We start from the raw sequence: 14,063 nt of genomic DNA, 5'->3' as shown, positions 1-14,063 counted from the left end.
TCATAAACGCCATGTGTATTCATATCGTACAGTTACGCACTTTGTTTTATTCTTTTCGTCGTTATTAAACTCCAATGTTAATATAAATGATACAATGACAATTGATGTATAACCATTGATCGCTCAAAGTGTTTACTGCGTAGAATCATGTTCTTGGTATGCAGAATTCGTCGTGACCTGCAGATGGGAAAAGAGTATTATTGTAAGAAAATGAAAATTATGGAAATTTAATGAATCGTGAGTAGCTACGGTAAAATATACATGGTGGTACATTTATTGGATTACTTAATTTTATTGGCAGCATGTACATATTATAGATATATTAATAAATTAATGAATACTACTGTGATAATTTTATATAAGGAAAGAAAAAACTGATCAAAAAATCAGTGAGTAAATAAATAAATAACGAAGTAAATAAGCAAACGAATGATCAACTGCCACAAAAAAGGCCAACATGTGTGTTTACCCATAAACGAAGCTCTTTGCCTTGCAGATATTTAAGATAACGAATTTGAAGATTAGTAAATTACGTTAAGACTGAGTATTATTTGTTGTATTAATAGTGTACTTTATAATAGACGCAATTCGTAAACTATTCAAGTCTCTTTTCATACATGCTTATAAATGTGATATTGCTTGTTTTTATCGTTCGGTAATAACGTTGGGTAATCATAGTTACATGTAGGAAATATTTATCCAACAAGGTGCCCTAAAATTATATATCAGTGTATTTTTATACCCCAATAGCCACTCGTTCAAACTTTTGCTTCTCGCTTTTTATGCGGTTGAATATTTTCCTTGAAAATTGACTTCATCCGTTAATCCTGCCGTGGATCTTTGTCGTCAGCTTTGAGACGTCAATAACATTTTTTTATAATCAAATATTATATATCTATGCACGTATTAATTGTTATTGAAGGGCTACTGGCGTATAAATACACGTGTGTATGTATACATGTACACATTATTCATATATTATGAAGATAGTCGCGAGCGTGCTTCTTACAATAATTAACAATAGGCATTGAACTATATAGGTATGTGTATAGTTTATTAAATATTAGTTGAGCAAAGCAACGTGCTTATTATATATTTCAGTGTATAACGACGTGCACTTTCTAAACACAGTATATATATATTACAACCGTATTTTTCGATAATTCTTATTTTAGAAGGAAAAAAAAAAACAGCGCATATTAACCTCGTTCGAATTCACCGTCGCGCTGCATCTAATAACTATACAATTGAACCGACTATCGAAGAATTTCTTCATACGCGTGCATTTGAAGAAAAATTTTATTTCACTCTAACATCGTCAAACGGAACCTGATTTCTCGTTACGTATATAATATAGTGTCTACATAAGTATACATGTAAACATTATTGTTAGGTACAACCAGTATAGGTGAGTTATTTTTTGAGGAAACGAATTCCGGCGATTGGTATTAGAATATTTTTTAACAGTAATAACGCGTCGCCTTGTTATATAAATATAATTACGAGATTAGTGTTAAAAATTGACTGAGTTCCTCCTCGCTATAATCCTAAGATATGTCTATGTTTAATTCAGGCCAAAGATCTCCACAACCTCTGCGAATAGTTAGCTACGGCCATCCAAAATTCATTCCTGTTAGCTGATAGAAACGTTGATTAAAAGGCCGATAAAAATCCCTGAGACGTTGAACCGCCGCTGGATCTATGTGGGGATGGCTTCGCCCCTTCGTTTTACCTTTTTAAAGAACGGTAGAAAAAAATTGTTAATCAAATTATTCTTTCTCTTTGTACTGAGCCTCTCTCAATTCACTTACCCAAACAGTGCGGACTGGATCGTCCCTCGGACTTGAGAAGGCAGGGAAATCCCTTCGTCGAGTTGAAGTAGAAGTGTTTTTCCGAAATTACCCGTTTCAAGCCAAGGAAATCCTGGACCCTCGCAATCTCGGCTACCGGATCGGCGATCAAACGTTCACCGCTGACGAACAGGAGCTGTGAAAGTGGAAAGTAGAGGAGCCAGTGCTCCAGGTGCTTCGCGTACACGCCGATCTTCAGCGGTCCCCAGGAGGTATCGACGACTTGGGAATCGTTTAGGAAGGCCAACTCCTCGAACCGCGGCATCTTCACGCGCTTACTTTTCACCTGGGTGTAGTCGGAAATCGCCCTGGTAACCGGATCTCGAACCACCACGATCAGCTTTGTGCCTGGATTCATATGCTGCACTCGACGAGGCACTTCCTCCCTTATGAAATACGATGGCGTTTTTTCCATCGTTACTTGCCCTTCCAGGGTCGGCGGCATGCGATGCCTGCAGGTGAGATAAAAACTTATTTATCATAGTTGATGGGAAGGTAATCATGAATTTTGCACCGCAAAAGAGATAAGAGATTGCTAACAGAGCTGAGAGCTAATTTCGAAATGCACCTGTAATTAGGAAGTATGCTTCCACATTATGACACAGTGCAGTTATCTACACATGCGTATTATCATTGGTCGACACAATCGTACCAACATAATCATAGCGTGTAGACCAGGCATAATCATCGCTCACCTGTACCAATGAAAACCCTTGGAGTAATGTCGGTCAAAAAAATGGACCTCGGAACCGGCGGCCCTGATGTCTGGATGGAGTCTTAGGAATTCCAGGAGTGCTCTGGTGCCTCCCTTCTTTACCCCAATTATCAGGGCTACGGGCAGTTGTCTTCCGGGTCTGAGACCCTGCTGTCTGAGGATTTGATACTTCGGAGAAACATCGATCAACTCTCGAAGCAGGGTCTCGTTGTTTGACCATAAGGGAACCAGCTGGACTTTCGTCGTGCGTGGATCGAGGCTCGCAATGTTGTCCAACGGGATTTCCTCAACCTTTACTTGGCTGGGTGACCGCAGCAATAGCGTCTCGGAATAAGAGTCCGCATGTTGGCTCCTCTGAAGTGTTAATTTTCGCGATAAGCCGCCCAGCAGGCATCCGTTGTACTTGAATGTGATCCAGATAAAAGTTGTGACGAAAAATGATAACAAGATGAATTGCTTTGTCCAAAAGTATTTCCTTAGTTCCATTTTCTTCGTTCGGTTAGTTATTGCCTTTTTTAATTTTCCTTGCTTCCCTTTTTCCTTATCACGGATGTCGACGATAATTTTCCGGAACGTTCATCTTTATTTTATGATATGGTCGTTACTCTGATATGCACTTGCAATCAGACAGTCAAACGTTTCGCATGTGTACATCTGCGGGAGGAAACACCCAGCTCATAACGTATCTTGTTTTCTAAAATCGTTTTGCTATTATATAGAGATGTGGTTTGCCTGGTATATTTTTACGTGATCAAACTCACCGTTTCCCTTGATACCTCTTGATTTCCTCTTCCACCACGAAAATACTACCTCCTGCAGCGTCACTCAATTTTCCCGCGTAATGCAGGTTGCTGAATGAGTTCTTCAGGCGCAGTGGGACTTACGCTTCGGGGATCATGTTGGGATTACACTCGAGAATGGCAAGTATATCCTGTACAAACGTGTTGAATAAGATCTGTAAACTACGAAATTTTCAAAAATATACCAGCCAGAAGTCCAAATTGTAAGCTTACGTATCGATAGATAGGAAATGCGAATTAACAATAATAATTTCGCATCAAATAATGCCAAAATACTGAAAGATTATTAATTGAGGATTTTTTATTCACAGATTTTACTCGATCGTTTTAATGCAGTTGGAAAAATTCATGCAGTATTTTATCACGCACCTGCCTTTGGCACGCTAAGCGATAGCTGATCGAATTCAACGTAATTCATTCATGACCGAATTCCGATTAATTTAGCCTCGAAAAACACGTGTAATCAGAACACACAAATATTCCAACTCACAATGTGTTGATGAACAGATAGCCCGCAACGTCTAATGATTCTCATCTTACGGAAAAAGATCCAATGTCAACGTAAAGCACACACACTTCATTTCGTCAAAGAGAAGGGAATTTTATTTCTGGCTATCACGCCGCGTGCCTGTGAGATCAATACCGGAGTAATGAACCCGTGGAGGCCCATGTTCAAAAATAGAGTAAAACAGATTTATAGCGGTGTACAGTGTATTCTGTGCAATTACTTCTCGATGCGGGGCCCGATTTTTCCGTCAACTTGAAACGCGCGTTCGGGTAATTTTGCCCATACTCAGGCGTGGTTTTAAATTTTTATCACTATTAGACCGCATTGCGTCTCGTCCTGATGCAGGTCATAAATCCTCCGCGTTAGCCACGAGAGTAAAATGTGCGTGCCGAAATGACACAGTGGCGGCATCTGCCAGCTCCTTTTGCCGATCAATATGGTTGTATCATTCGTTATAATGAAGCAGGCTATCTTACCGACCACACAACTCCTACGAGACACTTATAAACTGATTGAGTGAAGGCGCATGAGCGAGTGGTTTATATGTTTCGATCGTTTTCCAATTTTTGAACTTGTTTAACGATGCAGGATGTTTATTTTCACTTGAATATTATTGACTAGGATGAAAAAAAAAATACATTCAACCTGTATCGAGTCCCTCCATGTAGATACTCTGACTGAGAGTTGTATGAAGTAAAACAAATATATATACATGAAGTTTGGAGACATGATCATGTAAGTGTCTACTCTTACAAGTGATAATTAGCGATAATTGCAACTAATGAACCGCGTTTGATCTCAGTTCATAGTGTGGGCGTAGGAACTCAAGTTATTTTAATTTCGTTTCAAACTAACATCGCAAACAACGGGTAAAACTCATAATACCACATTTTTCTTGCCACACTCATCGAGCTTACAACATCGACGACGATAAATAACGCTTCGCCACAGATATTGGAGTCGGATAAATTTCCACTTACTCAGAGAGGATATGCATTTAAGGCAACATCCTATGTATCATGATGCAATAGTACGGAAACCACAATTGGTAAGGTTCATATTTATGTATAATATAAAAGAAAATAAGCGAGATTTATTATTGCTTACAATGAAGTTTAAGCTCAGTTCCTCTTCACTGCATGCATACAACGCTTAAGCTGTTATACGTGTAAATCTATATTACAATTGTATTTTGTCTGTATTCTACAGTAATATGAAATGTTTAATCTATAAAATGCAATCTCTACGCCGGATAATACTTCAAATTCAAACGTCGATATTTCTGCTATGAAGGCACTGTTTGTACCATCGGGCAATTCTTGTGAGAACGTTCGATGCGCAGTCGAAACAGTTTCCGCATTGCGTCATCATTGCGTACGTAAAGCTACGACGAAGATAGCTGGGAAACACACGAGTTAAATAGCTGGGTGGTAATAAAAAAAAACTAAACGTGATGTACGTATAACTTATATAAATTAGGGTCTAATGGACCACCATACATGTATTTTCTTATACGTGAGTCACAATGAGGTGTCCAATCATTTATTGCTCTCTTAGTATATTCTTTTCAAAGTTATTTCATGAAGCGTTGTATACTTGATTAGCCGACGTGAAGACACGGGCGATAGTTCACTATATATACCTATACACGCACATGTACAGATGTATATTTATAACACCTATGTAATATTTGTATGGTGTTCTACCATGCGTAAATGTCGAATGAATACACTTCGGAATGCGTAACCATGTTATGTATACATACGTGCATGGATATAGATATATCGTATCACTTCTCGGTCTGAAATACACGTCAAGCGGGTGCTTGGCGTTGGAATGGTAATGTAATTCATGAAGTATGTTATTCTTGGGCGAGTCTATACCGTTTAAAGATAACTTCATTTATTTGTTCATCGATGCATTTTATCCTACCGGTATACTATTTTTATCCACCTTCGAATGTTGTTCAAGATCGTACCAAGATCGCATCATCCGTTCAGGTATGTCAGCGGAAAAATACCAAACTATATAAAAACTCGCGATGCGACGGTGAACTATAATTAAGAGAGGAAAAGGATTTATTTTGTGACGAAGCTCTCCTTTTAAACTCTCGAGATAGACTGTTTTTACAATAATGTTGGTTGACGCAGCAACCTTATTCTTTTGAAATACATAAGAGGTTTATAAACCTCTTTTATCTATGATGGCTACTAGATCATTAAAAAGGGGACAAAACGGGTGATTTCACCCTTTGTATCAATATGATTGGGTGTGACGCAAAAACGGCATGGCTTCCAAATGTTAAGATCACTTAAAAATCGGATGCCACATCTAACCTGCCGTTCGTGCAACGTTCCTAACTATATAAAGGATTTTCCCACGTAAAAGAAAATTCATCCTCTTACATAGAGATAAACTTGCGGTTTAGAAGCGGGAGAGATAAAGAAACGAAACAAGTTTCTGCCTTGTATTACTGTTTTATTTTTCTATCCAAGTAACTAAAAGGTAATAAGCAACGTTACACGTAATGACTTATACAGTGAGTGGAAACTGTTTTATCAGGTCCACGTTATTAAGAATACCTATTCATTTCCAAAAATCGTCCGCTGTTTTAGCCGAAAACAATCGCTCAACACCTTGTATAATGACTTTTAGCCGGAATTGAAGGTGTCCAGAGCCGGTTGGCTGCGGTTAACTAAAATTCGATCTACGGAGTCAAAAAACCGTTAAGGTAGATATTCCTCGCCGGTCTCTAGCCGGTGTCACGTGATGTATCCAGTCTTGTTTTTATGCCTACCATGTAATGTCGTCTGTACGTGTACACCGTTACACCTGATGGTATAGAAAGTACGGCGAATAACGCTGCGTGTTTGCCGGCTATATAACGCCCCTGGTGCCTATCTTGGTGTAGAAACTCCCCTCCATCAAAGAATTCACTATGCCTTTCCTTTATACAAACATTCTTGTCCGATTTGTGTTAGTGGTAACACGTACAATGTACATACACGTGTTTACACTGCAGAGTGTGGGTCAAAATGCGGAGCCCGTGAACGGGTGCTTATGGCTGTTGGGTCAGTCCTTAGTCAGCCACCAGAGTCAGCGGAATAATCGCTAATTTTAAAGCTCGTCATTGTCACAGCCGTATCTGGGATCAGTGCATCCGTACAAAATGAGTAAATACTTGGTGTTGTTGCTCATAACTATCGGTGCTGTCACTGCTCAGCAGGTATATTTTATTTACTCTTTATTCGATTTTCATAATTTACCGTTTTACGTAGTTGTTGTATTGGGTGAGGATATGAATTTCATTGTTTGCGACCGCTCTACCGAAACATGTTGAAAAACCGGTTCTACGAATTAGTTTTTACTCTTTATACGATGTACCTCGCCACCTAACGATGATATGAAAACAAGACGAGTTTAGCCGCGCAGTTTAGTCGCGACTATACCGCCTGGCTGACTTATTTCGAGAACTTTTTACAGTTCAAACTTGAATTTCGTAATACCGCGTCCCGGGAACTCCGCGCCCTGGAAACCGTTAAATCAAGATGGCCGTTGCCACACCTTATAAACTATCGGCTTGATATTTTACTCGTTAATCATTGTTGTGTCGCATATATTTTATACCTTGATTTTTATCATTGCTTTCATTTATTTCTCTCTGTTTATCTACCAGTCTTCGCGCTATTTGAATTATTTCATTTATTTATCAGGCTACGTTGAAGCGAAGACAAGAACTGCGGTATTATATGAGCTATATCCCGACAAACTCATTAAGCGTCCAATTTGAACAAAGTACTTGAAGCACAAAAGTATTAGTAATAATTTACATCGGTATTTCAGTAATAATAAAATATGTTTCACTATAATTTCGAACTAAAATAGAATAATTAATTTGAAAATTACTTATTCAATGTTTTCAACGCCATTGTTGCCGAGGATGATGTTCCTGTGTAGTTTTTCGAAGAGAATATTACTACCTGAAATTACAATAACTTGAATTTAATATCACTGAAGTTAAAATAACGTTAAACTGACGCATTATTCTTAAATACTTGCGACGTTAAGTAATTTTAGATTTTTACATCGTTTTTGTACGGCACCTTGACAAATATGTTTAGAATGCATCCAGGGATTCAAGACTTATCGCGTTTCACTAAAGAAAGTGTATGGGATACATGATGGATCTCCTAATTATTAAAGTTATTTTTTATCAGTCACTTTGAGATTGCTTCGTTGAGCCGTGAAGATAGTTTGGAAAATAGTTTAACGTCATTTTAAACGATCTGATAAATTCTCGCTGCTTTTAGGATATGTTTAGGAGATCTTGAAGTTGATATTGAGTAAATACGGGCAATTTCTATTGGTGGTATGATTTTAAAAGTGCCTGAAACGGGGAGACTCATTTTGTATTTTATTTGAAGCTATACATTTGTTTACAGGTTCAACTTCACCACAGCTGTTCATAACAAATGCAATAATATATTATTCAAATTCGCGCCGGATGAAGTACATACGTACCGCAATGACTGTAACCTACTTTCTGAAGTCCTTTGTATTCTAACCATTTATGGTGCAAGAGCTGAAGGAATGCGTGTACGGATCTCTATGAATCTAACAATACGCTCGAAAACCGCGGGTGTAAAATGAACGAACCACTACAATGTCTAATATATGTTTTATGATCTTGACTTTATTATGTCCATGGTGGAACATCCAGAGATTTTTTCAGAATGTTTCACAGCACCATAATGGGAAAATGAGTACTGACCTTTACGATCATTCGTATTCATTGTTAATAATTTCTTTTACTTTACACACATTGCAGAAGGTCTCGGTGAAGATTTACTATGAGTCACTATGCGAGGACAGCATGGCTTTCTTCACAAAATCATTTGTACCAGCATGGCGAGATGAAGACGTACAACGTTACATTAACCTGTCGTTGATCCCATATGGAAAAAGTATCCCAAAGTCGTCCGACCCGAATAACAGGTGGGATTGCCATCACGGAAGAGAAGAGTGTGTCGGCAATAAGTTTCAGTCATGCATTATCGACAAGTCCTCGGGACTAACAGTTAAAAACCAAGTCGATTTTATAGACTGTCTCATGAGTAAAGCTGACAAGAGCTCAGCTTACATGACGACTGCAGATATCGTAAGTATTCGAAAATATGAAACAAAGATCTCATTGCGTACGGTAAATAAACACGATCCCCGAACTACCAAGGGTCAATATCATAATGTATACCATTGATGATGTATATTCACGCTCCTTCCTGCCCCGATATTCCAGATTTTCAGATAAATTTTGCATATTTTCCTTATTACAGTGTGCATCGACAGTACATACCAGCACTGCGACGTTGAATAATTTGAAAGGATGCGCTGAGGGTCAACAAGGAAATTCGATATATGAAATGAATCAGAACAAAACAAATGCACTACAAAACCCTCTGCAGTCCGTCCCAACGATCGTCTTTAACGACGTAAGTAATAATATTTTTCTTGCAGTATAAGGTCCTATTCCGAGTCACACATACGAGCCTTATTTTGGAATTGTTTGGTATATTTGTTAGTTTTAATTCACGTAACAAAAGTAGTCGAATTGTCGTGCAACTTAACATGTATATTAACGACTGATATAATAATAACGTTGTGACAGTCTTGACAGATTTCAAACTCGAATTTTCACATTAAAATTCAAAACTCGTATCGGACTTTTAAACATAAAATCTATACAATAAATCAACTTCAACTGTTGGTTCGTTACTCATGACAAACGATGGTTTAAAACATGAAATATTTTTTCACAGAGATATAACAAAGCAGATTCTGACACTGCACAGAAATCATTCCTTACTGTCTTGTGCAAGTACATTATGGATTCTCCGAAGCCAAAGGCCTGCGACTCCGTAAGCGGAGCTCCGAGCACAACTGCAGGACTCATGAGCCTCGTAACTGCAGGTCTTATTTACCGTATGCTGTAATGAGCTGCCTCAGCTATATGCGTTCAGCGATACCATATCTTTCATATACCTATAAATAGTATTAGAATACTATAAGTAAGAAGAAGAATTTTTTAATATATTTAATACGTTTATTAAAATTCTATTACCGAAAAATCAATTCTTGTATTGTATACTCGTATTTTGGATAAAGAAAATTGAAAATCTTGTTTATAAAAATCCATAGCTGTCTCTGTGAAATACGGCGATCCACTTATTGTTAGCGAAGAACTAATTTTACGCAACGGAATCTCGAAAGCGCTGACACTGTGTCAATTATTCAAAAAGCACAACTCCTAAATCCTACTAGACCGTATATACCTGGGGCCGCGAGAAATTCTTGAAAGAAGCATCAATACACAAGTCGTCACATTGTAAGTTTGCAGTTCAGAATCATTACGGGAACATATCGGGTCTGAGCGTTGAAGCAAGCAATCTTGGCGCCTGCAGATAGGCAACCGGGCGTTACAGCGGCGTTCGCGGGATGGCTAATGTAAGTCCAGTTGCCTATCAGTAGGCGCTGCAGTAGCTCGTTTCGACGCTTAGACCCGGTATATTGATTGAACAGTCGTATCTGTTTTTCGGATAATACTCGTGCTTTGAAGAACTATTGAGCGGAAAGCGAAATGTAATAACGGATGGCGTATTCGATCTGCGTCAAATCAATTACTCTTAAGAAATCACGTCGACATAGTGCATCAAAGAATTAGTTGAACCATTTTTGAAAACCGGCCGAATTCCGATTGAAAAAATCCAAAGGAGTAAAGCCTTACTTGGGTGCTTTTATTACTATTGCCAACACCCCGCTCTACTCTACTCTACTCTTACTCTCATGTATTACAAACATAATTGTGATTATTAAAGCATTATTATTCTTCTTATTATTATTATTATTATTCTTTTTTTTTTGAGCTCGGAATTTTTCGTCTCAGATCTATTTGTATGATACTTTTTCGACTAAATGGACTGAAAGAAGTGCGAAAAAGATATGTAGAACAGCTAACGACCAATAATTGAGGAAATACAAAGGTAATGCGGTGGAAATTGATTTTTTATTCATCTTAATGCAGGTTACATCAAATAGAGATAATACAATATCATACATCGTATAACGTATCCTGGCATCGGTGTGTTGCACCTATACGCAGGGTCAAACTTAAGCTATATGTTAAATCTAGTTTAATATCTATCTGGTATAGTATTTTTGTATTGTGCTTGAGACAATGCATACTGCACACCTACTTCTGCGTATATTTGCTAGATTTCTTGTGTAGTTATTAACCCTTCGCGGTCGCACTGTGTCATATTTAGCCCTAAAGCCCATGTGTTTCTCATAAGACGACAAATAAATGTGTCTGCGAAGGGTTACTTATAATTATGCATTCCGCTTTGCTTTGTACTCTAGTTCTATATGTCAACTTTTTGAATTATTACACTCTGACACCCAAACACTTGTACTATAATTAAAGAATATTGAATAAAGTGAAACACTATGAGTTGTGAACTTGTGATTTATTTCTCTTGCCCAGCTTTTCGAAGAGCCGTTGCTAGTTCCGTGTATTTTAGCTATGACTTTTGATGCGTTATTCATGGGGTAACCCTTGCTATTTTGCAAGATTTCAAGAATCATTAGTCCCACAGAGGTGCAGAATTGACATATAGAACAGTATAGGACAGACGGCTAAGAAAATACTGAAAAATTTTGTCGTTTCTCAATTGTGACTCTTGATCCGTTGCTCGCAGCGTATTGAGACTGCGCCCAGTCGATTCCTCTCGCAAAATTATGCCGGAATAGTGCATCAAAGAATCAATCCCAGCACTTTTCAAAATTGCCAAAATTTTCGCCAAAAATGCAAAGGGGTTAGCCTTACTTTTTTTTCATTTTCGGAGCCGAAAATTTTTGGTCTCAGATTCGATTTGTACGACCATTTTCTGACTAATTGGACCCTCAGGAATTCAGAAAACGCAGCCAAAAGAGCATAGGATTAACGGCAGAGAAATTACGAAGGAAAGAGCACCAGCTGAAAAATGTCAAAAACACAGGTTCTCGTTTTTTCACTGTAACTTTTGATTCGTTGCTCGCAGCGTATTGAGACTGCGCCCAGTCGATTCCTCTCGCAAAATTATGCCGGAATAGTGCATCAAAGAATCAATCCCAGCACTTTTCAAAATCGCCTAAATTTTCGCCAAAAATGCAAAGGGGTTAGCCTTACTTTTTTTTCATTTTCGGAGCCAAAAATTTTTGGTCTCAGATTCGATTTGTACGACCATTTTCTGACTAATTGGACCCTCAGGAATTCAGAAAACGCAGCGAAAAGAGCATAGGATCAACGGCAGAGAAATTACGAAGGAAAGAGCACCAGCTGGAAAATGTCAAAAACACAGGTTCTCGTTTTTTGGCTGTAACTTTTGATTCGTTGCTCGCAGCGTATTGAGACTGCGCCCAATCGATTCCTCTCGCAAAATTATGCCGGAATAGTGCATCAAAGATTTAATCCCAGCACTTTTCAAAATCGCCTAAATTTTCGCCAAAAATGCAAAGGGGTTGGCCTTACTTTTTTTTCATTTTTGGAGCCAAAAATTTTTGGTCTCAGATTCGATTTGTACGACCATTTTCTGACTAATTGGACCCTCAGGAATTCAGAAAACGCAGCGAAAAGAGCATAGGATCAACGGCAGAGAAATTACGAAGGAAAGAGCACCAGCTGGAAAATGTCAAAAACACAGGTTCTCGTTTTTTGGCTGTAACTTTTGATTCGTTGCTCGCAGCGTATTGAGACTGCGCCCAATCGATTCCTCTCGCAAAATTATGCCGGAATAGTGCATCAAAGATTTAATCCCAGCACTTTTCAAAATCGCCTAAATTTTCGCCAAAAATGCAAAGGGGTTGGCCTTACTTTTTTTTCATTTTTGGAGCCAAAAATTTTTGGTCTCAGATTCGATTTGTACGACCATTTTCTGACTAATTGGACCCTCAGGAATTCAGAAAACGCAGCGAAAAGAGCATAGGATCAACGGCAGAGAAATTACGAAGGAAAGAGCACCAGCTGAAAAATGTCAAAAACACAGGTTCTCGTTTTTTCACTGTAACTTTTGATTCGTTGCTCGCAGCGTATTGAGACTGCGCCCAGTCGATTCCTCTCGCAAAATTATGCCGGAATAGTGCATCAAAGAATCAATCCCAGCACTTTTCAAAATCGCCTAAATTTTCGCCAAAAATGCAAAGGGGTTAGCCTTACTTTTTTTTTCATTTTTGGAGCCAAAAATTTTTGGTCTCAGATTCGATTTGTACGACCATTTTCTGACTAATTGGACCCTCAGGAATTCAGAAAACGCAGCGAAAAGAGCATAGGATCAACGGCAGAGAAATTACGAAGGAAAGAGCACCAGCTGAAAAATGTCAAAAACACAGGTTCTCGTTTTTTCACTGTAACTTTTGATTCGTTGCTCGCAGCGTATTGAGACTGCGCCCAATCGATTCGTCTCGCAAAATTATGCCGGAATAGTGCATCAAAGAATCAATCCCAGCACTTTTCAAAATCGCCCAAATTTTTGCCAAAAATGCAAAGGGGTTAGCCTTACTTTTTTTTCCATTTTCGGAGCCGAAAATTTTTGGTCTCAGATTCGATTTGTACGACCATTTTCTGACTAATTGGACCCTCAGGAATTCAGAAAACTCAGCCAAAAGAGCATAGGATTAACGGCAGAGAAATTACGAAGGAAAGAGCACCAGCTGAAAAATGTCAAAAACACAGGTTCTCGTTTTTTGGCTGTAACTTTTGATTCGTTGCTCGCAGCGTATTGAGACTGCGCCCAATCGATTCGTCTCGCAAAATTATGCCGGAATAGTGCATCAAAGATTTAATCCCAGCACTTTTCAAAATCGCCTAAATTTTCGCCAAAAATGCAAAGGGGTTGGCCTTACTTTTTTTTCATTTTTGGAGCCAAAAATTTTTGGTCTCAGATTCGATTTGTACGACCATTTTCTGACTAATTGGACCCTCAGGAATTCAGAAAACGCAGCGAAAAGAGCATAGGATCAACGGCAGAGAAATTACGAAGGAAAGAGCACCAGCTGGAAAATGTCAAAAACACAGGTTCTCGTTTTTTGGCTGTAACTTTTGATTCGTTGCTCGCAGCGTATTGAGACTGCGCCCAATCGATTCCTCTCGCAAAATTATG

General features: G+C 38.5%; 2 protein-coding genes and 1 long non-coding RNA gene across 7 annotated transcripts; 1 reads left to right on the top strand and 2 right to left on the bottom strand.

Moving 5' to 3' along the window:
- Nucleotides 1-793: 793 nt before the first annotated feature.
- On the bottom strand, nucleotides 794-4,302 carry LOC124174680 (heparan sulfate glucosamine 3-O-sulfotransferase 6). 5 transcript variants are annotated; one of them, XM_046554056.1, is made up of 5 exons: nucleotides 3,856-4,302; nucleotides 3,327-3,527; nucleotides 2,546-3,259; nucleotides 1,812-2,302; nucleotides 794-1,732 (listed from the first exon to the last, which is right to left on the bottom strand). In XM_046554056.1, exons 3-5 carry the CDS (start codon nucleotides 3,049-3,051, stop codon nucleotides 1,608-1,610), a joined length of 1,122 nt encoding a protein of 373 aa, XP_046410012.1. In that variant the 5' UTR covers nucleotides 3,052-3,259; nucleotides 3,327-3,527; nucleotides 3,856-4,302; the 3' UTR covers nucleotides 794-1,607. The 5 variants fall into 5 exon arrangements, with proteins under 5 accessions (XP_046410012.1, XP_046410010.1, XP_046410014.1 ...); XM_046554054.1 differs by having other exon boundaries at nucleotides 2,546-3,219; XM_046554058.1 differs by having other exon boundaries at nucleotides 2,546-3,219; nucleotides 3,327-3,520.
- A 644-nt stretch (nucleotides 4,303-4,946) lies between these two features.
- LOC124174683 lies at nucleotides 4,947-6,033 on the bottom strand. The gene is made up of 2 exons (XR_006868971.1): nucleotides 5,639-6,033; nucleotides 4,947-5,272 (listed from the first exon to the last, which is right to left on the bottom strand). It is a non-coding gene; the product is annotated as an uncharacterized LOC124174683 (long non-coding RNA).
- A 905-nt stretch (nucleotides 6,034-6,938) lies between these two features.
- LOC124174681 (GILT-like protein 1) lies at nucleotides 6,939-10,061 on the top strand. The gene is made up of 4 exons (XM_046554060.1): nucleotides 6,939-7,099; nucleotides 8,702-9,031; nucleotides 9,207-9,362; nucleotides 9,690-10,061. The coding sequence occupies exons 1-4, from the start codon at nucleotides 7,043-7,045 to the stop codon at nucleotides 9,861-9,863; spliced, it is 717 nt and encodes a 238-aa protein (XP_046410016.1). The 5' UTR covers nucleotides 6,939-7,042; the 3' UTR covers nucleotides 9,864-10,061.
- The last annotated feature ends 4,002 nt before the right edge of the window (nucleotides 10,062-14,063 follow it).

The sequence above is a fragment of the Neodiprion fabricii genome, chromosome 2 (assembly GCF_021155785.1).
Source record: "Neodiprion fabricii isolate iyNeoFabr1 chromosome 2, iyNeoFabr1.1, whole genome shotgun sequence".
Taxonomy (NCBI): Eukaryota; Metazoa; Arthropoda; class Insecta; order Hymenoptera; family Diprionidae; genus Neodiprion; species Neodiprion fabricii.
This window is presented reverse-complemented; position numbering and strand designations above follow the sequence as displayed.